Here is a 27,870-nt window from a genome sequence, read left to right as displayed (position 1 = left end):
AGGCTCCTCCCCAGATTCCTTCCCCAGCAGCCTAAGGCTCCTTTGTCTTGTCTCTCTTTGCTCAGCCCTCTTCATTTCTCTGTGTTTTCTGAGAGATGAGTAGGGAGGGGAGGAGCTGGTCACAGCAGGAAAGGAAGACTCCCTGATTTATTCAGCAGCTGGCCTCATCTCTGTCTCCTGGTCTCCCTCCTCTCCAGCCTCTGATTCTGGACTTCTCTCTGACACAGACTCTTCCTGCTCACTAAACCCTGTTGCCTCTTCAGCTTCTGACACCTCCTCCTCCCTGTCTTCCCTTTCTTTTCCCTCTGAACACTCATCGTCATCCCACCACCCGTCCCCTGGCTCGGAGCCTTCTTCCCCTGGGGGTTCCCTAGCTGGTGTCTCCCACCCTTCCTCAACATCCAGCCAGTCCACAGCTTAGCTGTGTGCTGTGTGAATAAGTGCTTTCTTTTGCCTGGCATGAACCATCCAACATTCAGCTTAGCGGAACATCTCCAAGTTCTAGTACTATGAGGGAGGAATACCTTCTCTCTATCTCCTTCCTTCACACCGTGCTTAATTTTACACATCTCTACTATGTCCCCCACTTACTTGCCACAATATCTAGGGAACGTTTAGCATCAAATTTTGCAGGAGCGAATATGGGGAAGAGGGGAATTAGCTTCAACACTAGTTCAGAGAATGTAAGCCAGAGCCTTTGTGGCAGTTAGTCCGCCAACTGTTGCCACAGCTTGGCCACCACTGTCTCCTGGCAACCAGAGTCTTTTCCAGCGTGAGAACGAATGAATGGTTGGCTTTGAACTGGTTGCTGGAAGTTAGAGGCTCACAGCGCTGCTTTGTTCTGCCTTGCCTGGCCGAGGGAGAAGCAGAGGCTCGCAGCTGAGCCCTCATCTCATCCACAGTTGCAAGAGCCCTTGCATCCATCACCATGAACTACCCCCCAGGGTGAGCCAAGGAGCGAGTACTCCACGGAACTGAACGAGATGTGTTTCTGCAAGGATCCAAACGCTTGTATTGTGATGATGAGCAGCTGGCGTGACAGTTATTCCAGAACAATTTAAGACAGCGGTTCTCAACCTGTGGGTCCCCAGATGTTGTTGGACTACAACTCCCACCATCCTTGAGCTCTGGCTTTTGCTAGCTAGGGATGATGGGAGTTGTAGTCCAACATCTGGGGACCCACAGGTTGAGAACCGCTGCTTTAAGAGATGCTTACTTCCTGACGGGGCTCAGATATCAGTTCCACTAGCTGGGAAGTCTCTTTTCTATTTATTAATTTTATTTGTATACTGCTATATCGTAAGAACAAATCAAGGTGGTTTACAGCAAGAAAAACATAAAAGCATACAGTAAAAGCATTTCCAGACAGCAAATCTACAGCCGCCGTGCCTGTGCATCTCTTTCACCGGCTCGGGTTGGCAGCAGCCTCAGTGTGTAGAGCAGCACCACCTGAGCCCAAGCACTGAAAAACCAGACATTTCCTTTAAAATGTAAAAATCTGCCCGGATGGGCATGTTGCCAGCAAACCCCCCCCCAAAAAAGAGGACATGTCCGGGTTTTCCCAGACGTATGGCAACCCTACCTTGCACACATGCACACACCCTCTAGCTATAGATAAATGTTGGGCTTAAGCCAAATGGACATGAGTAGAGGGTTACATCTTGTTATTTTGTACTGTGCAATATTCCGGAAGAGTTATACCTCTCTCTCTCTCTCTCTCTCTCTCTCTGTAATACACACAGACTCAATGTTTGATTGCGTTTGATTATGCATAATGTTTGATTGTGACTGGTTTGTGATTTAACATTTCTATAACGGAAGTTGCCTTACAGAGGTTCGTCACTAAAAGGCCTAAAATACTGTATTTTAAATGCTGTTGTATACCATTCCACTGTCCAAGCGTTGTGAGATCCCAGGGGTTCCATATGCTTACCAAGGGTCTGTGTTTCCTTTTGGGAATGAGGCACAGCGGAGACTGTGGTGTCTTTATGATAAATGGTTTATTCACACATATATACAACCTGAGCCCCCGAGGGAGGGGTTCACATCATCAACACCCCAAAAAGGCCTTGTTCCTCCCAAAGCCACAGCCTTGGATTCAAACAGGAATCAAGCATTGCTCTCAAAGTTACTCTGACTCTCTTTCCAGTTTGCTGCTTTACTTCTAGGTCACACTACAGCCTCTTTCGACTCTAATCTCAGACACTATCCCTCTCTCTCTGAGTTGCCATCTCACACAGAGCCCACTTTCCTTTCTCTTAATTGCCCATCACTCAGACGGTCATCTCAACACAGGAAGCTAGCCTGCTTTATATCTGCTGGATCGAGGGGTTAGAAGGATCTAGCATACAGCCAGTGCTTTTTTCTGGGGGGACCCAGGGGGATGCGTACCCCTAAAGATTTTGTGTTGCCCGGACCGACATGTCAGCTGTCTCCGCAGTAGCAGCGTAGACTGGAGCTCTGTCATTCTCCCTGCTGGTGCCCAGGGAGGGGAGTCTGGGGCGGCTGCGATGGAGGCGACGGCACTCCTCCTCTTCCTCTTGCCAGGCTAGAGCCAGCTGATGAACACTTGTCTCTCCTCACTCAAGCCAACTCTGCCATCGCCATCGCCAGGGGCCTTCCCGTCCTCTCAGCGCCACTGCCGCTGCCTTGAGTCCCTTGTCCGGGGGTTGGGGGAAGGAAGGGGGCGAGGTGGAGGGGTAGCAGCCAAAATGAGAGTGCCCCTTAACATTTTTTTTTAAGCACTGCATATAGCCTATTTCCTCCCCCACTATTTACTCACCAGAAATGTGACTTCACAAAGGAGTGTAACTGACAGCAATTATTTTGTGAGTGTTTTAGGACAGCAAGAAACATGTTTTTGAATACTTCCTGTCCCGAAGGAGTGAAGACAATTGAGCTATCTTATGTAAATACCTCTTTCCACAATGCAGCTCTGATGTCACAAAGTGGGACTCTCATATCCTTGGTTTAACCATGTCAATGAAACTCATAATCTTATGGATACTAGAGGAACCATGTGAGCTCTGAGATTTTTGTGCTTCGTCAGCAGCAAACGGGGTTCGGAGCCTGAAGAATTGTGATGCTCCTGAATCTTGTATTGCTGTATTGTTAACATTGGTGGTCTGAACAGAAATTGCAAAAGGGGTTAACTTTTAACTGTTTCTCTTTAAGGGGACTGAATTCAGTAAAGGGGAAACAAATTGTGCTTTGACTTAACCAACCATGTATTTGTTAACCTGTTTCTTAATTTCTTTTTTCTTTTAGCAGGAAAATGTTTGGCCTTAGGAAAAAAACAAAAACAAGAGCAGGATAGGGAGACCTAATATTTGTTCAGAAAAGGGTTGATGCCTTTTGTTACTAGATTACTGGCCTATCCAGTAATAAGGAAGATACTTCCTTAATGGCAGCTAATGACTAGGTAAAAGCTAGATATTTCTCTGAAATGTTCTGAGTGGGGTGATTCATTAGTTTGCCGGTATATGACTGAATTCCCCCCAGAAATAGCAACCGTCTGGAAGCACTCCTGTCTTCTCAGTCATCTAGTCCAATTAAATGCTAATTTTGAGCAGAACACAAAATAACTGTGGTGGAATGGCTCAGGTGAATACTGTGGGGACACCCATAGAATCAAAGAATCCTAGAACTGTACAGTTGGAACCCAATGCAATGCAATGCTGTCCGCAGCCATCCCTGGATGGGCTCAAACCACCAACCTTCTGGTTATCAGCCAGACCCAGTGACCCACTACGCCACTTGAGAGTCTCCAGTTGAGTTCTAGCACAGTCTGGGGTATCCAGGCTGGGACTGATTTGCTTCAGGTGTTGACCATAATGCTTTGCTTTCAGGTATAAGGAGAGACTGGCTACCAAGTGCTTTCAAGAGCGCGTTGCTAACAAAGAGAAGTTTTCTGATGCCCTCAACGGCCAGCGATGGAGATTTTTGAAAAGTGGCCTGGATGACTTCAGAAATGGCTACCCTCCCCCTTCTGATAACATCATCATCCGAGGCAAAAAGGGGCCCGTACCAGTAATTCTAGAGTACAAAAAACCAGGCCCTTCACAGCTTGTGCCATATACAGACACGGGACTGAAGACCAGAAGCGACATTGTGTTCTCCAAGCTCAGTGCTTCTCAGAGAGCCAAAAAGGAGTACATTGCACAGACTGAGCGCTGCCTGACCCAACATCCACTTGCCCTTTATCCTCATCTGGAGGACAGTTTGCCCCCAGAGGTAAATAATAATAAAAATCATCATCATCGACAAGTTTCCACCAATGTACATTCAATCACAAGGGGGAGTTTCAGGTTCCTTCACCCTTAATTCCACATTTCACATTCTCACTTTTTGACCAAAGAATAGCCAAGGAAATAGAGGGAGGGGCAAATACTTTAACTCTTTGCATTAAACCGCACCAAACATTTGCTTCAATCACTTACAGTGGTACCTCAGGTTACAGACGCTTCAGGTTACAGACTCTGCTAACCTAGAAATAGTGCTTAAGTTTAAGAACTTTGCTTCAGGAGCAGAACAGAAATCATGCTCCGGCAGCATGGCGGCAGCAGGAGGCCCCATTAGCTAAAGTGGTGCTTCAGGTTAAGAACAGTTTCAGGTTAAGAACGGACCTCCGGAACAAATTAAGTACTTAACCCGAGGTACCACTGTACTGGTATCAAAAAGACTGTGTGGCCTACATGGAAAAGCTTACACAGAAACTCATGGTATTTTTAAAATGGGTAGATATATTAAAAGTTGGTTTGCCTTTACAATATATGTATCTACTGAAGGAAATAAATGTACTCAGGTACTTGAAGGAATGTCTGTTTCTATACCAATGTACCCATATATTCAGGTAATTTCAGAGGCTTTCCTCCAGTTAATCCTGCCATCAGTAATAAGAGTAGTGGCAATCGGAGACAGAGTATTCTTGGCCGTTGCACCCTTTTTGTGGAATTCCTTCCTCCAAGAGGCCTGCCAGGCACCAACACTGTTACCTATCGAGGGCCAGGCTAATACCGTATTTTTCCCTCTATAACACGCAGATTTTTTCTCCTAAAAAGGAAGGGGAAATGTCTGTGCGTGTTATTGAGCGAATGTGTGGTCCCTGGAGCCAAATGGCAAAAAAAATCAGGCAAAAATCAAATCGCGCGTCTCGGAGAAGGGAAACCTGAAAAGAGGAAGTGGCTGCTTTCCTGCATTCTGCCTCAGGGTCTTACTGCCCACCCTCCTCTGTTTCCTTGCTGTGTTTGCTCAAACGGAACAAAGAGCAGGGAAAGCCCCTCCCCTCCAGGCAAGCAGAGGGGAAAGCAGAGTGTCGTCTCTGTGCTGCTGAAAACATGCAGGAGGGAGAGAGAGAGAGAGAGAGAGAGAGAGAGAGAGAGAGAGAGAGAGAGAGAGCTGGCTGGCTTGGGTGGGTAGGTGAGGGAAAACTTTTGCCTTCCTTTCCTCCCTCCCGTTATACCCCTCTCCTGCATTCTTAGCCAGCTGCTTCTCTGCACACCCCTCTCGTGCTCCTTGTCCATTCTGTATTTTTCCTTCCTTCCCCACTTAAAATGTGGTTAAAAAGCATGGATCCACATGGATCCTCAGGATCTTTGCATTGGGTCACCCCAAATTCACCATCAGATCACATAGCATGTCCATGGCTACAGCCTGCCCCCCAAAAATCACACACGCACTGTTGCCTGGGGCTGCAATGGTGCAAAAATGTGGTTAAAAAGCATGGATCCACATGGATCCTCAGGATCTTTGCATTGGGTCACCCCAAATTCACCATCAGATCACATAGCATGTCCATGGCTACAGCCTGCCCCCCCCCAAATCACGCACCCACTGTTGCCTGGGGCTGCAATGGTGCAAAAACGTGGTTACAAAACATGGATCCTCAGGATCTTTGCATTGGGTCACCCCAAATTCACCATCAGAGCACATAGCATGTCCATGGCTACAGCCTGCCCCCCCCCAAAATCACACACCCACTGTTGCCTGGGGCTGCAATGGTGCAAAAACGTGGTTACAAAGCATGGATCCACAGGGATTCTCAGGATTTTTGCATTGGGTCACCCCAAATTCACCATCAGATCACATGTCTGTGGCCACAGCATGAAGCACAAAAATGATACATCCACTGTTTCATTCAGAATGTTTTTTCCCTTGTTTTCCTCCTCTAAAAACGATGTGCGTGTTATGGTCAGGTGCGTGTTATCGAGCGAAAAATACGGTATATTTTTATTCTCCAAAGTTCTTTAGTGTATTTTAATTTACTTTTTAAACGTATCTTCTTTTTGTATTTATTTTTGTATTTTGTATTTTACCTTAGAAACGCCACTGAAGAGCAAGTTAGAAATCTTTTAAGCAAACAAATTAATGGTTGGGAGAGGGCTGTAATGCTATACAAGGCTTTAGGGATGGCAGAGACAGGGTGGGAATTGATTTAGTTTGCGTTTAAAAATGAGCCTATCTAATTGGCACATTCTGAAACAATTTGCTAAATGAAACACAGCCTTCTTCAGAAAATTGTTCAGATTTTGCAGTGCAGTTTTCCGGCCGATTAACATGTATATAGCAGTGTATTGTGTGCATAAGAAGGCATATGTTAGTGAAAAGAACATAGAAATATGCATTATATTAGGGAACATTACATCCTAGCATATATGCTAGGGGAAATTCACACTAAAACAAAAAGGAAACTGATGTGAAAATGTGGCTAAGTGAACTCAAGCTTTGAAGAATGAGAAACAGAGAAATCAAAATTAACAGATTTGTGCATTCCTAGCAAGGACCAAGACTCAACCCCAAATGATAGTATTAGATACAAATAGATGGAGATTACAATTTGGACATGCCTGAACTAATAACAAAATAATGGAACCATGGAGAGGGCGGAGGGAAATCAAGGGATTTAAGAAATCCCACATTTGGATATTACATTAATTGTATAAACAGTATGAAAAATGTTACAGTTTTATTATTTTAAATTTTTCTTTTCAATGTATATTTTTATATGATGTTTGTTTTAATTAAAACTAATAAAAATATTATAAAACAACAACAGTGCAGGAGAAACCGTGCACTTGAATGAGAATGGAGAATTGAAAAGGAAAAAAAAGACTCAACCCCAACTGTTCAAAATCATATCCCTGAAGCTGTGAGAGTAAATATATACATGACATGTATATGTAATTGCAAGGCCAAGTCTGGGTTTCTGCAGCCACTTTTCTGAGGCCTCAACTTCCCTTTGCTTTACCCACAGATGTTTCAGGACGTGGTGAAGCTCCTAGACCCTGAAATGCATCTGGCCAGAGGCTCACCTGACTATAGCAAAACAGAAGTGGTTCCCCCTACAGTTCAGTATCGGTGGCAGCAGTATGACAAAAAGTCAGAGTCAGACTTCAGCCAAGTAACCCCGTGAGTACAGTGTTGCAGGAGGTGAAATGTGTAATGCGAAAGAAGACCGCCCTAAGCTGATCTCCTGTTAACTCTGGGGTGACTTTGGAGCTTCTGCTCCTTTGAAATGGATTGCGGTGTGACCAGGGCCATACCTAGGGGTTGGCTAGGGTGGCCCTCACCAAGGGCACAGCCATGGGCATAGCCAGGATTTATTTTAGGAGGGGGCAGGCTTTATGTTGTGGGGGGCAGAACTGTGTTATCTGTGATGCAGTCAGTTGTTGTTGTTGTTTAGTCGTTTAGTCGTGTCCGACTCTTCATGACCCCCTGGACCAGAGCACGCCAGGCACTCCTGTCTTCCACTGCCTCCCGCAGTTTAGTCAAACTCATGCTGGTAGCTTTGAGAACACTGTCCAACCATCTCGTCCTTCGTCCCCTTCTCCTTGTGCCCTCCATCTTTCCCAACATCAGGGTCTTTTCCAGGAAGTCTTCTCTTCTCATGAGGTGGCCAAAGTATTGGAGCCTCAGCTTCAGGATCTGTCCTTCCAGTGAGCACTCAGGGCTGATTTCCTTCAGAATGGAGAAGTTTGATCTTCTTGCAGTCCATGGGACTCTCAAGAGTCTCCTCCAGCACCATAATTCAAAAGCATCAATTCTTTGGCGATCAGCCTTCTTTATGGTCCAGCTCTCACTTCCATACATCACTACTGGGAAAACCATAGCTTTAACTATTGATGCAGTCAGTCAGTTAGTTAAGTATTTTTTATGATTTAATTGATGGGGAGGAAGCTGCCCCCCTAGCTACTCCCATGGGCACAGGCCCAGTGGGCATGGAAATCACAGCTTTCCACTCTGGTTCAGAGTGGCCAAGAGCCCATCTGCCTGTCTGCACACTCAGACAGATGGACTAATAAAGGAGGAGGAGGAGAGGCTGAACACAGCAGAGTGGACCCAACCCTGATGGCCATGGAGGAAATCGATGGCAGAGTCTGAAAGGTGGCAAAAAGCAAACTTTGTGTTTCTGGTCCATGGTCTTCGGAGGCACTGTGTGGCGATCACACAGGGTTCCCGGACGTTTGACGGTCTATTGACCCTGTGCCACCACTGTATTTGCTTTCTTCGCTGCCACCAACCCGTTTCTCACGGCTACACACGGAGTCCAGTCAGTTGTTAACATTAACAAATAATCAAGTTTATTTTATAGGCATGAAGAAGCTTATGGTTTCAGTCAATTTTCTTGTCAGTTTCTTAATCTTAGTTCCTTAACTGTCCTATTCATTCCTAACAACTTCAAACTGATTATCCCAACTAACTATCTGACTCCACCTAACAATTCCTCTCTCTCTCTCACAACACAACACGACCAACCCACAGACTATTCCTCCCTCTTCCTTCTTCAACTCCCAACTCTCAACTGAACTCCACACCACACCACTCCAACTCCCACTCTAACTACTATCAGTTTCCACTGGCCAATCACGTCACACTCATTTAACCCTTTCCTTATGACCCACCTAGGAGGCAAACACCACACACTGCCAAGCACACAAGTGAGCCTAGGTACGCCTCTGGGTGTGATGAAATACAGAAGTGCATTCGCTTAGAGGTTAACCATTAGAAACAGCTTGATGTCTGTTGGGTTTTCTGCAAGTGTGCCTCAAAACATTCGATTTTGTATGATGCTTCTATGTCTCACTTTAAATAATGACGATGATGCAATCTCTCATCTTCTCATAAGGAGCGGAGGAAGGAGATATGGCTTAACAGGGCAGTCTTGTAGCTGAGGGATATGGCAGCAGTACTATCGCTTGCTCCAACTCACCCTACTTAGCCCAGGCTGCAAAACAAACTGCTGAATTCCTGGAAGCTACTTATCAAGAATAGGGACGCGGGTGGTGCTGTGGGTTAAACCACAGAGCCTAGGACTTGCCGATCAGAAGGTCGGCGGTTCGAATCCCTGTGATGGGCTGAGCTCCCATTGCTCGGTCCCAGCTCCTGCCAACCTAGCAGTTTGAAAGCACGTCAAAGTGCAAGTAGATAAATAGGTACCACTCTGGCAGGAAGGTAAATGGCGTTTCCGTGCGCTGCTCTGGTTCGCCAGAAGCGGCTCAGTCATGCTGGCCACATGACCCGGAAGCTGTACGCCGGCTCCCTCAGCCAATAAAGCGAGATGAGCGCCGCAACCCCAGAGTCGGTCACGACTGGACCTAATGGTCCCTTTACCTTTACCTTTATATATCAAGAATGCTTGTGGTGTAGTCAGCAAAAATGTTATTCTCCTAGACACCAACTACCTTCATCCATTCTGGGATCTGGCAATGGTAGCTGGGATTGTCAAGCTGGAGAATTCCATGCTAAGTGCCTGTCCCAGTTTTTGAATCTGCCTTGCAAACCCATATAGCCACATGGAAAGCACACAGCTTGGTTATTTTCCTGTAATCAGAGAGAGATGCAACAGAGAGATAAACAGAGCAGAGCTTATTTTGAGGCCCGTATTTATTTACATATTTTGACCTTTATTGACCACTCATTAAGAGCATCCTCTGGGAACTTGACACAACCCATAGAAACTGATCCTATCTATAAGCAGGCAATGTTGCAAGAGTTTCCCTTCTCGAAAGCTACTGCAAAGGCACAATAAATCTCTCAAAAATCTGCCACTTCTCATTTTGCTCTCCTTGCCTTTCCTCTGAATCTATGATTGTGATGACTTCTCGCCAACATCTTTCTTTGCCATACAGCACTTATAGCATTTCCACATAAGGAAATAAGATAAGCTGGATGACTCTGATGACTAATGTGGGAACAAGGTAACTGGTATCCCATGGTCAGGGCTGGATTTAGGTGTGATGAGGCCCTAAGCTACTGAAGGTAATGGGGCCCTTTATATGTCCAGCTGTCCTTTGTCAACAACAAATTGCCACTGTTTTTTTGTGTTGAATATATGCTATATGGTAATTTATGGACCTAATAGGTATCTAAAGCCATTTGCACATAACAAAAAATGTATTTTATCAAAGAAACACAACACAAAACACTCTTACTGTATGTAGTTTTTATTTTATTTGTTTTTTTATGTTATATTTTGGAAATGTGCATCCAGTTTCCCCCCCTTTAACTTTTTTGGGGGCCCCAAGAGAGTGGGGCCCTAAGCTGTAGCTTGTTCAGCTTATACGTATATCTGACATGGCCCATGGTAGCAGCAGAACTCAAGCCAGATCATTTACAGTACCAGATCCTGCACACGAAACTCTGGGAATCTTTTGCAGGGATTTGTTCTGGGATATAAGAAGGCATAATTGTCCATTTTGCTCAATATTCAACACACGCAGCACTGTTTCTGTTCCGCTGCAGTTGTTCTTCCACCAAAAAGTTACCGGTACATTATTCCCCTCACTATCCACTGTGGTGAAATCATGTAACATATGGAAATAAAGTCGTCACTATGTTATTCCTCCCCATTCAATTAAATGCAGGGGGGGGGGAGGGAAATGTAATCGATTCCGTGTGACAGAAACTTGATGATCATGATGTATTTTTCATTTCTCTTTAGGCCCTGGGCGCCTAAAAGCAAGAACCCTTATACGTGGTTTAGTAAAAAAGAAGTGAGTGAAAGAGAAAAGGCAGCCCAAATAGCCTATATTCCTCCCTTGGATGAGAATGTAAAGCGTGCAACGAAGGAGTTTGTTGAGTGGGTCAGCTCAATGGTAAGCTAAGAGAGGTGCAATGGCAGACTTCAGGGCAAAACCATCAAGGGTTCAGCTGATCCAGAATGGGGGACTTCATAAAAGTCATAGAATCATAGAGTCCAAGAGGCCCCTGAAGGTCATCTAGATTGAGGTTGAATCCTGACAAGACAGAAGTACTGTTTTGGGGGGACAGGGGGCAGGTGGGTGTGGAGGACTCCCTGGTCCTGAATGGGGTAACTGTGCCCCTGAAGGACCAGGTGCGCAGCCTGGGAATCATTCTGGACTCAGCTGTCCATGGAGGCGCAGGTTAATTCCGTGTCCAGGGCAGCTGTCTACCAGCTCCACCTGGTTCGCAGGCTGAGACCCTACCTGCCGATGGACTGTCTTGCCAGAGTGGTGAATGCTCTAGTTATCTCCCGCTTGGACTACTGCAATGCGCTCTACGTGGGGTTACCTTTGAAGGTGACCCGGAAACTGCAATTAATCCAGAATGCGGCAGCTAGACTGGTGACTGGACAACCTAACACTGGTCCTGAGAGATCTGCATTGGCTCCCAGTACGTTTCCGAGCACAATTCAAAGTGTTGGCACTGACCTTTAAAGCCCTAAATGGCCTCGGTCCTGTAAACCTGAAGGAGCATCTCCACCCCCATCGTTCAGCCCGGACACTGAGATCCAGCGCCGAGGGCCTTCTGGCGGTTCCCTCATTGCGAGGTTACAGGGAACCAGACAGAGGGCCTTCTCGGTAGTGGCGCCCGCCCTGTGGAACGCCCTCCCATCAGATGTCAAGGAAATAAACAACTACCTGACATTTAGCAGACATCTGAAGGCAGCCCTGTTCAGGGAAGTTTTTAATGTGTGACATTTAATGTGTGACATGTGTGGTATTTTTAATCTTTGTTGGAAGCCGCCCAGAGTGGCTGGGGAAACCCAGCCAGATGGGCGGGGTACAAATAATAAATTATTATTATTATTATCCAAATCCAAGATCTGCTGTGGAACGCCCTCCCATCAGATGTCAAGGGAATAAGCAGCTATCTTATCTTTAAAAGACATCTGAAGGCAGCCCTGTTTAGGGAAGTTTTTAATATTTAATGCTGTATTGTTTTTAACACTCGATTGGAAACTGCCCAGAGTGGCTGGGGAAACTCAGCCAGATGGGCGGGGTATAAATAATAAATGATGATGATGATGATCATCCCTGACCACTGGTCCTGTTAGCTAGGGATGATGGGAGCTGTAGTCCCCAAACATCTGGAGGGCTGCGTTTGCCTATGCCTGAGATAGAGCAACATTCTGAAGTGTGGTGGATGTGGTCTGATTCATATTTGCATTTGTTTTCAGGCTGAAAATGTGTGTTCAGACTACTTTCACGAAACACAGAATATTTGTAGAAAATGGCTATGTGAGGGATTTTTTCAGCATCCCACCTGATAGCTGTTTCTGTGTTCATCTTCCATAAATGTAAAGTCCTTTGACCAGTCTCTGTGCAGTATTTAAAACTTAGCACAAAATAGGGCACCACCAGCTCACTAAGCATAATGGATATGTTTGTAATATCCTTATTTATTTTAGTGTGCTTGTTGTTATTGTTGACATCCGTCTGTCTTGAGAGACAATGGAGTTCACCTCTGGGGATGAAGTCAAACCGCTGTGTTTCCAGAAGAGTATTAATGTGTGATGGGTGCTTCTTACACATGCAATTTTTTGCAGTGTCCACACAACATCATCGGCATCAAAATGTCAGTCCACATTTTTCCTCGTTTAATTCAGATTTACTCTTTTGGCATAAAATCCAGTAACCTTAATATTGGGTGTTGTTTGCAATATTAAGCCCCCATTTGGATTCTGAAAGCACCCTTAGCTATTAACAATACAGTAGGCAAAATAGAAGAAGAATTGTTCACTCAGAAATCAGAATACAAAAATACATAGTCAGGGGAACTTTGACACATTTCTTAATCTTTGTTCTGCTGTTGAGTAAAAAGCAAAAGAAAAGAGGAACTGAGAAACTTGTTAATTCAACATCAGTGAAAGTCTCCCGTGTGATTCATGTGCAGCATGACTTGGTCAATCTTGTGAGGTCCTAAAAAATAGCAGCAGGGTATAAAGCTAGTGGTTTAACGTCTGCACTTTAGCATTAGCGGGAAAAACTTACTGCATACAGTATAATAGAGCACTGTGTGGAGTCCCAAAAAACGATGTGGTTTTAGAACTTTGGTTATCTTATAATTTGCATATTTTAACACAATACAGATCCATAGTAACCCTGGCCTCTCACAGTTCCTGCTACTCAGACACATGTGGGTCTTTGTGCCAGTATAATTTAGCTATTTCCCCACTTGTTTCTTTGTTACAGCCAAGCACTTAGATGCATAAATAGCTTACATAATGTGAGCCATACATTTCTGTCGTGTAGTTGTCTATTTGTTTATTGCACACATGTTCAAAAACTCTAATAAATACTTTTTTAAAAAAAGTAACGGGAAAGGATAGAACAAGCATTTTGCTTTCAACCAGTTCTGGTATATACCATATTTTTCGCTCTATAAGACGCACCAGACCATAAGACGCACCTAGTTTTTGGAGGAGGAAAACAAGAAAAAAAATTCTGATTCTCAGAAGCCAGAACAGCAAGAGGGATCACTGTGCAGTGAAAGCAGCAATCCCTCTTGCTGTTCTGGCTTCTGGGATAGCTGCGCAGCCTGCATTCGCTCCATAAGACACACACATATTTCCCCTTACTTTTTAGGAGGGAAAAAGTGAGTATTATAGAGCAAAAAATACGGTAAATTAACAGGAACTGAGGCTTCCTCCTCCAAATTAAGAGAGATAACATTCTGGAACAGTCCCACGGGAAGAGCTGAGCTTTGTGAAGGGTTATATTCTTATTTCTCTTCTGATGACTTGTTTGTTTGTGGTCTCTCTCCCCCTCTTTGCATGTGATTTTGGGTGCTCTCTGGAGCAACGTGGTTTGGAGGCAGGAAGGTGGGTGATATAGTGTTATTCGATGAAATCTTTGGAGTGACTTCACTTTCAGGTCTCATTAGTCATCTCCTCTAGGGCAGATGACTAGTAGAATCAAGAAGTAAAGTCCGCCCCCCTTATATTACATCACTTCGGGTTGCAGGCAAGGAAAGTATGATTTTGAATGTTGGGGCAGTAACATATGGGACCGCCTCTCCTGGTATGCCCCGCAGAGGACCTTAAGGTCCATGAATAACCATAGTTTAGAGGTCCCGGGCCCTAAGGAAGTCAGACTATCCTCCACCAGGGCCAGGGCCTTCTCAGTGATGGCTCCCGACCTGGTGGAATGCTCTGTCCCATGAGACCAGGGTCCTGCAGGATTTAACCTCCTTCTGTCGGGCCTGTAAGACAGAGCTATTCCACCTGGCCTTTAATTTGAATTTAGCCTAATCTTTTATTTCCCTTCTCTTCCCTCCCCCTCCCCTTTTATGAAGATCACCCGCTCTGAGACCCCACAGCAAATTCTCCCCTGGCCTCCTTGCTGGCCCAAGTAGGACCAATTCAGCCAGCTAGCCCTAGGGATTATCTGAGTGCTTTTTGATTTTTGAATTTTATTGTCATTTATGTTTTTATACCGTATTTATGCTGCTTTTATAATTAAGTGTTTTAAATTTTTTTGTTAGCCGCCCTGAGCCCGTTTTTTTAACTGGGAAGGGTGGGGTATAAATAAATAATTATTATTTATTATTATTATAGCATGGGGAGGTTGCCCTAGCACAAAATTGTTAAGGGCGCAAAATTTCAATACTTGTTGCTGCCTCAATACAGCTGTCCACACTTCCATCACTGGGCACCACTGAAAATGGCTTCTCCATGTGAACCAGTGACTCCTCCATACAACGAAACAACTCTTTGCTGCTGAAGTAACCTGCTGTCTTTTGAGTGTATGTGTGAATGCACAACACCCTAAAAGACTCCAGTCATATGCCCACAGTTAATCAGCGTGACTTAACGGTGGCGAAACAAGAGGCCAAGGTTTTTGCTCTAAAAGCTGTGACAATTAGAGCTGGTGACACAACTAGTCTTCTTCCAGGCCCTTGCCCATCTGCTGAAATGTGCAGCTGACCGCTATTATCTTCCGTAGAGAGTGTTTGCAATGACTGAAATGCTGCCTTCTGAAAGTGTTCTTGGGCTTCCAATTCCAGGGAGTCGAAAAGTATAACATTGACGAAGCCACCATCATGAAATTGTTTGACACAAGCTACGAATCAGAATCCAAGACGTCATCGCCCATGAAAATTGTGAAGCTTTACAATGTGCCAGGAGAGCTGAAGGAGTGCCTGGGGCGCCGTCCGGACTGGCAAACCATCAAGAACTCGATGAAGGTAAATTGCAAGAAAATCCCAGTTTCAGTGGGCTGTGAGTTTGAGCAAAGCAATGGCAGTGGGACGGGTGGGGAAAGGAGTGGTTGCTTAACTCTTGTGGATTTATACTGGAGCTTCCACACATCATTGTGCAGTGTTCCCTCGGTGTTGCCATATTATTTCCATCTGGAGGGGCACTCTTGCACTACAGCACAACAAAAGTGGCACAAAAAATAAACCAGAACATTTGTGTTACAAAAATAATTTCAGCAGGAGCTTACAGGACATGAAGTGTTTGGAAACGAAGCAGTACGACTGCCCTGAAATCTCTGCAGGTGCAAAACAGTATTGAAAGCCAGATTGCATATAACTGGCCTGATACCGTCATGATCACAAGCCATCATGAATGCACAAGCGAAAGGATATCTGGAGGGTTATGAATTGTTTGGCATTTCTGCTACTCAGAACAGTGTTCTTAGATTGCCACTTGCTGGGAACTCTGTAGTACTGCATTCACAGAGATCTGCAGGCTGGTGGCTTCTCTCTTCATTAGATACCAGGAAAATGTCCACCAACTGGTGGGAATATGTAGGGAAAGTTGGCCCTTAAGATGGTCTGCAGTTGAATAGGACTCACAGTTGTTCCCTGCATCCTTTATTGATCCTTAACGTCCAAGCCTGATGGGCACAAGTGCGTTTGCTCCTTGGTTGCTTTCCTAGGCACACAAATAAGTCTGAGGTGAGGGCAAGGATTGGTGCAATCAAGGTTGCGGATATTACAGAAGTGCAGGTGGCGCCCTAATGTTGCAATATTTCCCCCCTGTAAAGGAACATTTGGGGACTGTTCTCTCCTTGGGGAAAAGGGACATCTTTCCCCAAAACATTGTGTTCCCCTCCCTCTTAGCTTTGCAACAGGATTTCCCCCATCCATACCAGCGAAGGTGGGTAGTGCTCGTTGGGGCTGGTAGAGTGGAAGGCAAGGAGGCCAACAGTAGGCGGAGCCAAGATCAAGGACAGGCAGAGCCAGAGTCAACTAATTCTAGTTTTGTTACATCTTCATCTGAAATATACTCGGAGTCGAGAGTGGATTTCATGCTCTTTATTCAGCTCATAGTGGTGAGGAGGAATGGAAGTTCCCCCAGAATGTCTGCTTTATATACATTATTTACACAATGGGCCCCACGGGACTGGCTAATTCTCCTGTAGGCCAATCAGGTCGTGGATTCACTTCCACCTGGAGATGGATTGGGTGGCTCCTGTGGACCAATCAGACTGCTGCATTCTGGACCATATTGTTCTAGGACCAATCAGACTGCTGCATTCTGAATCCTATTGTTCTAGGACCAATCAGACTGCTGCCTTTTGGATCCTATTCAACTCAGTACATAACATCCTCTCTGCTGAGCTCTGCAAGGGCAGCACTGAGGCTACAGAGGAGGAAGCCAACAGGCAATGACATCCAACGGGCTGGTTGCAAGTTGGAAGGCAAGCAGGTATGGGGGTTGCCTGGGGGCAGAGTGACGTTGGTGGGGCAACCCCTGCACTTGCCCTAATGGATCAGCCTCCGTTGCATGCCAGACCAACAAGACTGCATGGATTGTGAGTAATTTTTATGCCATCATGGTGAGATGTAAGCACAAAATGAATACAGTGGTACCTTCATTACATATGCTTCAGGTTACAGACGCTTCAGGTTACAGACTCTGCTAACCCAGAAATAGTACCTCGGGTTAAGAACTTTGCTTCAGGATGAGAACAGAAATCGTGCAGCGGCAGCAGGAGGCCCCATTAGCTAAAGTGGTGCTTCGGGTTAAGAACAGTTTCAGGTTAAGAACAGACCTCTGGAACGAATGAAGTACTTAACCCGAGGTACCACTGTATTTATAAGATGACAGACATGGCAAAAAACAACAACCCACTTAATACCGTGCCCTTGTTCTTTTGCCTATCAGACACCTCCTCCGCCAAAATGGGACAAGATTAAATATGGAGCCTGGTATCTTCCCCCCAAGAAATGGAAAAAGAAAAAAGTCAGAGATGAGGAAGAAATCCCTGTATGTCTGCAATCCTTTATGGATTTAAGGAAGAAGAAGGCGGCCCCAAAGGTAATGAAATTGCCCATAGTGTTCCATGCTGGGCAAGTCTTGATATAGGGCATTCATGAGGTAAATAAATGTTGGTAATTTTTAGCCATATTCCATCGATGCTTTTGTGCTTGAGTATATAGGTAAACGGGTGGCGCTGTGGGTTAATCCACAGAGCCTAGGACTTTGCTGATCAGAAGGTCGGCGGTTCGAATCCCTGTGACGGGGTGAGCTCCCGTTGCTCGGTCCCTGCTCCTGCTCACATAGCAATTCGAAAGCACGTCAAAGTGCAAGTAGATAAATAGTTACCGCTCCGGCGGGAAGGTAAACGGCATTTCCGTGCGCTGCTCTGGTTCGCCAGAAGCGGCTTAGTCCTGCTGGCCACATGACCCTGAAGCTGTACGCTGGCTCCCTCAGCCAATAAAGCGAGGTGAGTGCCGCAACCCCAGAGTTGGTTACGACTGGACCAAATGGTCAAGGGTCCCTTTACCTTTACCTATATAGGTACCAGTGGGATGCAGGTGGCGCTGTGGTCTTAACCACAGAGCCTACGGCTTGCTGATCAGAAGGTCGGCGCTTCGAATCCCTGCGACGGGGTGAGCTCTCTTTGCTCGGTCCTTGCTCCTGCCAACCTAGCAGTTTGAAAGCACATAAAAGTGCAAGTAGATAAATAGGTAAACCTCTGGCAGGAAGGTAAACAGAGTTTCCATGCGCTGCTCTGGTTCGCCACATGACCTGGAAGCTGTCTGCGGAGAAACACCGGCTCCGTCGGCCATTAAAACGAGATGAGCAGCACAACTCCAGAGTCGTCCACGACTGGACTTAACGGTCAGGGGTCCCTTTACCTTTACCTTTATATAGGTACCAAATGCACTCCCTTTGCCTCAGTTTTGAATAGACACATGCATTCAAGGAACTCCTTTTTTGTGTGACAAAAAGCAGGCGCTGGTGGCCTTTGGGAAGCGTGAAAAGTGGTAATTTGAATGCCATTCACAACTGACATGAGGTGTCATGGATTTTGTCCTTGGGTATCTGTCAGGATTTCCCTATTTATAGAGGGGGGGCAGTGTGGGTTGGAATTTCACCACTCAACACAGCTGCAGAGCTCTGAAAGATCAGTAAGTGGAATTTGATGCATGGTGGCTAAGATTTTCACTCATAGAAACAGTGCTTTTTGATGTCGCAGTGAACAAGTATAAGCAAACAGTTCCAAAGTTTCTGAATGAGCAGCAATTCAGAAACTGACACACAAAATAATAAATGTGAATGGAAAATGCACCACAAAATTTGTTTACCTTATTTGTAAGAAAATTACCCAGGTGCGCTGGTGTGCCTCTGGTCCCTAGGGGCAATGATATAGGTAAACCTGAATATGTGGGAAATAGTGTCTGAACATTCCTTTCATGTGTGAAATTAGTAATATCTATTGTTGCAGGTGGAGGAGGCAAGTGGGTTCCATGCAATCTACGCCTTTGAGCAATTTCTTGACAGGAAAGGCTACAGGAAGCCTCAGGTGAGCAAATCCCACTTTCTGTGATACAACTAGAGATCAGAACTGAAGCTGCTGCAGCTGTGTAAAGGCAGCGTTTTCATGTGGCTACATCAAACCTTCCCAACCATGTATGACCTGCCAAGCCTAACTTGACTTACTAGTGCTTGACAACCCTTTGTTTTCGCAGTCAAGGCGGCAAAATCAGGCATCATGCATGGCTGATGGGTTTTATAGGTTTGGTCTAGAGCAGGTGTGGGGAACCTCAGGCCAAGGGGCAGATGTGGCCCTCCAGCCCTCTCTGTCTGGCCCTTGAGATCCTACCTAGGCCACACCCTATCTAACCACACCTTCCTGAGGCCACACCCCTCACCTGCTATGCTTCACACGTTTGAGTATTTTTGCCTTGTGACGGCTGCTTGTCTGGATGGAGGATAGAGGAGCGTGTGCGTGTGTGTAGAGAGTACCCTACTGTATAAGGGTAAAATTTACATTAATTGCTCTGCCCCCCCTTTTGCCTCTGGCCCTGGCCACCACTGGCCCCCAGAAGGTTGCCCAGAAGGGAATTAGCCGAATTTGTGGCTTTCACTATATCATGTGGGAGTCCCATAGTTTAACCATCCACTGTGTGAAGAAATAAGATAATGATTTGAGATGTTATGGGAACTTGTAGCATTTACATAGCACAAGAGTGTTCAAGTGCTTGATTTATATTTTCTCAGTTGTTCTCCCAGCGACCTTGTAAAGGCAAGGCAGTTTTATTTAATATTATCCCCTTAATGCTGACGGAGGTATGCTAATGGCCATCAGATCAATTAATTAATGGTAGAGAATCGAACCAGGGACTTATTGGTTCATAACTTAGGCTCTTCCTATGCATTTTCTTTTGTTTCACTGCTGACCAAACATGCTTTGCAGGTTTTCTGAAACAATATACAGTACAAACTATCGCCTAACATAATCCTCTCCCTATTTAAGAACTGTGATTTATAAGACTATATCAATGTAAGAAAACCCCTACTGGATCAAGTCAAAGGCCCATCTACTCCAACATGCTGTTCTCATGGAGGCCAACCAGCTGTCGAGAGGAAGTTCGCAAGCAGAACCTGAGCGCAACAGTTCCAGTGTGTTTTAGGTGCTTTTGTGTTGTGTTGGTTCATTCTTCTCCTAATGGATGGTAGTCAACTAAGTTTTACTCAGAGTACACCCACTGAAATTAGAGGGCCTAACTTAGCTATCTTGATTAATTTATACTATTACTATAGTTACTATCACCCACTCCTCCCTCTAAGTTCCCAGGGCGGATGACAGCCATTTAAAATGCAATATTAAAAAGCAATATTTAAAAACTTGCAACTACAGTACAAACAAAAAACCATCTAAATAATACAAGTTCACACGGATGTATAGAATTTAGATTTCCGGTGTTCATTCAATGTGTGTACTCTGCATAAAGCTCTGTTAAATATAACCCTTTGTGTTTGTTTCAGTGATAAAAAGGCAACCATGCATTTCTCAAAAAGGATATTAACAGGACAACTGCTGGTATCTGGAGGCATGCAGAATTTGGCAGGGAATAAATTGGAGGGCTGTAATATGGAAACAAGGGACGCGGGTGGCACTGTGGGTTAAACCACAGAGCCTAGGGCTTGCCGATCAGAAGGTCGGCAGTTTGAATCCCCACGACGACGGGGTGAGCTCCTGTTGCTCGGTCCCTGCTCCTGCCAACCTAGCAGTTCGAAAGCACATCAAAGTGCAAGTAGATAAATAGGTACCGCTCCTGCAGGAAGGTAAACGGCATTTCCGTGCACTGCTCTGGTTTGCCAGAAGCGGCTTAGTCATGCTGGCCACATGACCCGGAAGCTATACGCCGGCTCCCTCGGCCTATAGAGCGAGATGAGCACCACAACCCCAGAGTCGGCCACGACTGGACCTAATGGTCAGGGGTCCCTTTACCTTTTACTATGGAAACAACAAGTAGCCTCCCCTACTTGTTACAATGCAGCCACATGTCGCAGCTGCTTCTTTCTTGGAAAGCACCCTCACAAAGATGTGATTTGCAGAAAAGGGGCAGGAGGGGAGGAGTATTAAACCAGGACATTTCTCCAAGATGCTGCACACAAACACACACCTGTGCCACTTCACCTTGCACTCTGGGCTGCAGTTCGCTTCATATGCTGCATTTTGTGTTATGCGCACCTAAGACCCCCCCCCCAGTGAGGCCATCCGGTTAGTTCACATGGCTAAAGCCTGGTGCTGCTGATAATGCCAAGATCGCGAGTTCGATCCCCGTACACGCCTGCTGCGTATTCCTGCATTGCAGGGGATTGGACTAGAATCAGTGGTTCTCAACCTGTGGGTCCCCAGATGTTGTTGAACTACAATAATAATAATAATTTATTATTTATACCCCGCCCATCTGGCTGGGCTTCCCCAGCCACTCTGGGCGGCTTCCAACCAAATATTAAAATACAGGAATGCATCAAACGTTAAAAGCTTCCCTAAACAGGGCTGCCTTCAGATGTCTTCTAAAAGTTTGGTAGTTGTTGTTCTTTTTGGCATCTGGTGGGAGGGTGTTCCACAGGGCGGGAGCCACTACTGAGAAGGCCCTCTGCCTGGTTCCCTGTAACTTGGCTTCTCGCAGTGAGGGAACCGCCAGAAGGCCCTCGGCGCTGGACCTCAGTGTCCGGGCAGAATGATGGGGTGAGCTCATCCCTGAGCTCTGGCCTTGCTAGCTAGGGGTAATGGGAGTTGTAGTTCAACAACATCTGGGGACCCACAGGTTGAGAAAGGCTGGACTAGATGAACCCTTGGGGTCCCTTCCAACTCTGATTCTAAGTGTGCACTTAATGATTGTACAACGGCCACAAGCACATGCGTTGTATGGGTATATGCATAAGGATCAATGAACAGCAACAGTATTCTGCTAAATGTATGTGTGGCGACAAATGTGGGTGTACAGTAACATAATGTTGCAACATAATGTGTGTACAGTACAGTACAGCCTTGGTGTATACAGTAGTGGAAAGTGGAAACAATTTTGCAAGGCTGATCCAAAGAACAGGAACTTATCACAGTCCGATTTGAGGACAGCCATTACCTTGGTCAAGCTGATGGATGACCTCTGCCAGGAGATAGATAGAAACATCAACATCCCTCCTGGTTTTCCTAGCTCTCTCGCCAGCCTTTGATAACACTGATCACACGCACAGTGGGCTGGCATAAGACTGAATCTTCTTGGTAGTGGCACCCGTATTTAGGTAATTCCGTGATGAAGACAGTTCAGCTGTCATGCTTTGTTGGCTTTTCGAAGCAAGGTGGTCCAAGACTGTTTCTCTGAATCAGGACTTTTAAGATAGAGAATGCTTGTATATATTTTATGACACTCTTGTAGAGTAATTTTATTTTATTTACTGTACCGTATTTCATTGTAAACCGCCCATATCGCTCACTATTAAGCAATAAAACAATAAAACAATAAAGTTAAGAATTCATGGTCAGGATAAGAAATATTGCAACAATTAAGAATCATGAACACAGTGAAAACAATGACTATCAGTTGCAAATTGAGTTCAGACTGGGAGCATTCAAGAGGTATCAACCCTGGGTTAAATTTTTGGTTAGAGCTAGGTTTAGCCAACATTTCAGCAGATTGGGTATCATTTTCTTTGCATTGGAGCAGTTGTGCACATGGGGATGGGGGCAAATGGACTGTGGCTGCAGCAGCGAGGGCAGAAGAACATCAACCTTGCTATTTTATGATGACCTGATCTTTTCATTACCTGCCATGCTATTTCTGGTTCTAATTATTTTAATTAATTACTTATGGATTATTGTCTTTTAAATGTTGTTTACGCCTAACGCTACTATGTTAAGAGGAAAGGTGGAATATAAATTAGCCATTAAGGGGGGAATAAACCTTCCCCTATCCCCCTGCAATGCCATTTTTCTAGTGGGAATTGCACCCATCAAGCTGCTTTTAGATGGGGTGTTTGTGGAGAGAGTTTCCTCTACTCGACCTATCTTTTTTCACCTAATTTGGGAAAATCCATGGGGTGTCAGTTTAACTTCCATCCCTATAGGATTGTAGTGTAAACCACTTTGCCAGCCTTCCCCAGCTTTGTGCCTGAAATATACTCGGAGTCGAGAGTGGATTTCATGCTCTTTATTCAGCTCATAGTGGTGAGGAGGAATGGAAGTTCCCCCACAATATCTGCTTTATATACATTATTTACACAATGGGCTGCATGTGATTGGCTAATTCCGGGATTCTCCTGTAGGCCAATCAGCTTGTGGATTCACTTCCACCTGGAGCTGGATTGAGTGGCTCCTGCAGACCAATCATACTGCTGCATTGTTCTAGGACCAATCAGACTGCTGCATTCTGAATCCTATTGTTCTAGGACCAATCAGACTGCTGCATTTTGGATCCTATTCAACTTAGTACATAACAGTGCCCTCCAGATGTTTTGGACGCATGCTGACTGGGGCTGATGGGAGTTGGGGAAGGCTACACTATGTTATACCAGCAGTCATTCTGCATGTTATGCAGCTCCCAAAGTCACAAAGTGCCTGTTTATAAAAGAGTGGCAGCCCTAAGCAGAATAAATTGCATTCTCAAGCATTTTTGCAAAGCGGACAAAAAACCAACACAAAGTAGAACAAGAAGTCCCTGTGGGCCCTGAAGGCACAATGGGCTGATTTGACACACACTCAGCCCTGCCCCTGGCTGTTCCTGAAGGAAACATCCCACACCGTCTGCCTCTGCTGCAACAACTGTGCTGCTCCCATAAAGTTAAGGACCCTCCAACTGGAATAATTACTCACAATGTTCTGGTGTGGTAGTGCTTCGTGGCGGGTGGGGAGAAGGCAGGCGAGCAACCTTCCTCTTGGAGATGACACCTGCACAACACAACAAAGCACCCTTAATTATTTATCCTTGGAAGACTGTGCCCAGGGCCAACCTGAGGACAAAGAGTGGGCAAGGAGGACTGCGGCCCCTCCTCTGTGGCCAGTTCTGCAGGGTTGCCAAATTGAGTGGCTTGCAAAACTGGGCTGCAAAATCTCACAGTATAAGAGGGCTTCCTGCTCTCGGGCCTCACAGTAATGTCCTGTTTTGCTGCCAGCTGCCCCCCTGTTCAAAGTGAGCTTTCCTCAGTGGCAGATATAGCCTCTGGAGGTGAGTGGCACCTCTGTACCTGGCTACCGCTCCCATTTTCTCTGCGCCCACTTCTTCCTGCACACCGGGGAAGGCGGGGGCACGACAGAGGAAAAGGTGGTGGCATTTTCTGTTTTGTCTGAAACAGCAAAACATCCTGGGCCAGCCCTGAGCAGAGGGGCAAGCTTGGTTGTTCCTCTGCCCCCAGAGGGAAAACATGGCTCAGGAGAGGGCATTCTCTGTGGCAGCCCCTAAGCTGTGGGACTCCGTCTTTCCCTCTGCTTGGCACTTTGATTATACAGCTTCCAGAGAATGCCGAAGTCTCACCTCTTTACCCTGGCTGTTGACACTTGAAGTGTATATTTTTAGCACCCGCCTTATTTTGTGATTTTTAACATGTAATATTGTGCTTTAATGTTGTAAGTAGCGATGGGACCTTAGGGTGAAGGGCAGGCAATCAATCAATAAGAAAGAAAGAAAGAAAGAAAGAAAGAAAGAAAGAAAGAAAGAAAGAAAGAAAGACTCAGTTTAACTTAGTACCCACTTCAGCTAAGCATCAAGGCAACCCACAATATTCTGGTTGTGCCAGAATGTGGACAGTGATGTGAATTTGAACATGCATCTTCCTGAGAGAAATAGATGGCTGCTGCATTTACCATATTTTTTGCTCTATAAGACGCACCAGACCACAAGACGCACCTAGTTTTTGGAGGAAGAAAACAAGAAAAAAATATTCTGAATCTCAGAAGCCAGAACAGCAAGAGGGATCGCTGCGCAGTGAAAGCAGCACTCCCTCTTGCTGTTCTGCCTTCTGGGATAGCTGCGCAGCCTGCATTCGCTCCATAAGACGCACACACATTTCCCCTTACTTTTTAGGAGGGAAAAAGTGAGCCTTATAGAGCAAAAAAATACGGTAGATGCTCGTTCAGGTCCTCATTTCTGCCTAACACTTCCTAATCCTGCAAGTGATTCCCTACAGCAGCTTTCTTATGCAGATAAGGTTTCAGGTCTAATTTCTACATTTTGGGTGTGGATGCTCCACTTCACTTCAGTATGGCAGATATGCTATATGGGTATCTTACCATTAGAAACTAAGGGGGTATATGATACCAAAAACTTCCCCAAACCTCTTCCCTGTGACCATATTAATGCACATTTATACGTGATAGGGCAAAGCTGTTTGCAAAGCCAAAACGTTTGGCGATCTAACAGGGAAAACTAAGACAAAGAAGACTGGAGCAAAGGACTTGAACAGATCTTCATCCGAGAACCTGAAGGAGCTGCATGAAGCTAAACTAGAGGAGTTCAAGAAAAGTGTTTGCTTTCCTCCCATTTATTTGAAAAGGAAACCTTTCCTCTGTTCCCCCCGACCCGGTCTCTACTTATAACATGAATAAATAATGTTTTAGATCATTCTTGGAAATGTGTGGTTATATCCACATACATTTTCTTTCCTATTGATCCTGTCTCTTTGCACTACTTTCGTTTTGGAGCCTGTTTTTATACATTCAGCAAAATCAAGTCATGAAGCACATCTTGCACCATGAGGCTGCCACAGCTTTTGAATACTCCGTGTGAAGGGAGAGACAGAATCTCTTTGCACAGGAAAAATAAAATCTGTTAGCAAAGTGGCACGGAAGGGGAAAGGTTTATACCTAACTTGGAACGTAGAGGGGGCTGCTCGCATAGAGCCCAGTTAGAAAAATCAGAAATAAGTAGTTGTTTGAGAGATGCATGCTGTGCCCTAATTAAGTCTCCTCAATCCTGACTTTCCACTCAGGTTTATTGTTGCCTCTGAGGTTCTCTAAGTGGGCTCCACATGCACAGTGCAGTGGCTGCAAGCTGATCTGTAGCATAAGAGTTGCAGCCACTCTGACTAGCACAAGATGTGAAATAAAACTTCCTAAATTCCCAAACCAAGCTTGGTGCCGTCCAGATGTTTTGGATTAGCACTCCCATCAGCTTCAGCTGCAGATGATAAGAGTTGTAATCCAAAACCTGTTGAAGGCATGGAGTTGGCCTAGGCGGCCCAAGACCAACAGAATACTAACTGGACCACACTGGCTTACCCATCTGACCACACACACTGTGAAAGCTGTCTCAGCTGGTTACCAATTTTACTTTAACACAGCAAGTTTGTTTCTTACATTGATGCAACAACTGATGTAGTCATCAGACAATGGCTAATATGCCACAGGAAATACAATTAAGTTGTGATTTACCATGAAAAAGTTGCAGCCCCCTATGTAGCTTATTGCCATGGCAACATGATAATTCTTGTGTTTGTCTGCTTCAGTTCCTTCTGCAGATGTTGGCTGCAAATAATTCTGCCAAGCTATTAGAGGAGGATGACCCTTCCTCAAGGAGATTATCTATGAAGACCCTTGAAGAAATGAGATTGAATTCCTCCTCAGTCTTCTAAGAATCAATCCTGGTCAGCGAGTGCCTGTTTTTCCTTATGAAAAACCAAGGCAAAAAGTTACTTGTAAAGAGATTGCCAAAGTTGTTTCAGATTTCACACTTCCCTTCATCAGAAACTGCAGAGACGAGCATAATTTGTTACACACACAGATAAATTAACTAAGGAAATGGGTGAGGCCATAAAATTCAAATAAAAATTGGCCACTAAAATGTCTACTATTACAGGGGTAGTAGAGAGAATTATTCAGACATTATATATTAGGAGAAACTTAGTACATGTATTGTAAGTGTAACTGTTGTTTAACACAATAATTTACATACTGCATTTTAAATACTGGCTGTATCTAATAAAAAAAGCTTTGTCTCTGAGCTTGACCAACATTACTACCTGATTTTGTTCTTCAATGTAGTGTGAATATTTATTATTATTATTATTATTATCATCATCATCATCATCATCATCATCATCATCATCATCATGACAGAAAACATATGTTCTGTCCCAATTTCAACCCATGAAGTTGCAAGTTGAGCCAATTAGTTGCAGCACCCTAAAGAACTCTGAATAAGCAGCTTGCTCCCCAAAAGGATGGCTTTATTCCTCTAATTCTGCAGCCACATCATTCCTAGTAGGCGCCATCCCTTCCCTGAGAAGTAAGGTAAAGGGACCCCTGACCATTAGGTCCAGTCGTAGCCGACTCTGGGGTTGCGGTGCTCATCTCGCTTTATTGGCCGAGGGAGCCAGTGTACAGCTTCCGGGTCATGTGGCCAGCATGACTAAGCCACTTCTGGCGAATCAGAGCAGCGCACAGAAACGCCGTTTACCTTCTCGCCAGAGCAGTACCTATTTATCTACTTGCACTTGACGTGCTTTCAAACTGCTAGGTTGGCAGGAGCAGGGACCGAGCAACGGGAGCTCACCCCATTGCGGGGATTCGAACTGCTGACCTTCTGATTGGCAAGTCCTAGGCCCTGTGGTTTAACCCACAGTGCCACCTGCGTCCCTGAGAAGCAGAGGACCTTAAAGGGACTGTCCTCTGGCTTGGAAACCCAGACAGATGGGCGGGGTATAAATAATTTTTTTTCTTTTTCTTATTCTTATTATTGGATCCTAGCAGCAGTGGCTGGTTCCTCTTGAGACTGATAGGATGGGAGGCAGGGAGACCAAGGCTATGTTCACACCTGTGTTTACTGCACACTCACTGTGTTTCCAGTTCTGTGTTTCTAATCTATGTTCACATGACATCCAAAATGCATATCTATCCTGTTCTTCATTATGAGATACTACTGTTTGATGTGTTGCTTGCCCAACAA

The 27,870-nt window shown here is 45.2% G+C and overlaps 1 protein-coding gene and 1 long non-coding RNA gene across 6 annotated transcripts in view; one reads left to right on the top strand and one right to left on the bottom strand.

Moving 5' to 3' along the window:
- LOC310742539 overlaps positions 1-27,870 on the bottom strand; it is a 44,040-nt gene that overhangs the window by 8,855 nt on the left and 7,315 nt on the right. Inside the window, exon 2 of the long non-coding RNA XR_014538530.1 lies at positions 23,805-23,879. This is a non-coding gene — a long non-coding RNA (uncharacterized lncRNA). The remainder of the gene's footprint in view (positions 1-23,804; positions 23,880-27,870) is intronic.
- Positions 637-26,931, top strand: LOC310742290 (protein FAM47E-like). Of its 5 annotated transcripts, none has more exons than XM_083571541.1 (8): positions 637-945; positions 3,849-4,233; positions 7,253-7,407; positions 10,940-11,093; positions 15,247-15,426; positions 17,357-17,509; positions 18,924-19,001; positions 25,305-26,400. In XM_083571541.1, exons 1-8 carry the CDS (start codon positions 929-931, stop codon positions 25,521-25,523), a joined length of 1,341 nt encoding a protein of 446 aa, XP_083427667.1. In that variant the 5' UTR covers positions 637-928; the 3' UTR covers positions 25,524-26,400. The 5 variants fall into 5 exon arrangements, with proteins under 5 accessions (XP_083427667.1, XP_083427668.1, XP_083427670.1 ...); XM_083571542.1 differs by lacking the exon at positions 637-945 and adding an exon at positions 2,817-2,908 and having other exon boundaries at positions 25,305-26,401; XM_083571544.1 differs by lacking the exons at positions 637-945; positions 25,305-26,400 and adding exons at positions 2,893-3,019; positions 26,432-26,931.

This window comes from Podarcis filfolensis (genome assembly GCF_964270895.1).
Source record: "Podarcis filfolensis genome assembly, chromosome: 9".
Lineage (NCBI taxonomy): Eukaryota > Metazoa > Chordata > Lepidosauria > Squamata > Lacertidae > Podarcis > Podarcis filfolensis.
The sequence above is the reverse complement of the archived record's forward strand: the minus strand, read 5'-3'. Positions and strand labels throughout refer to the sequence as shown.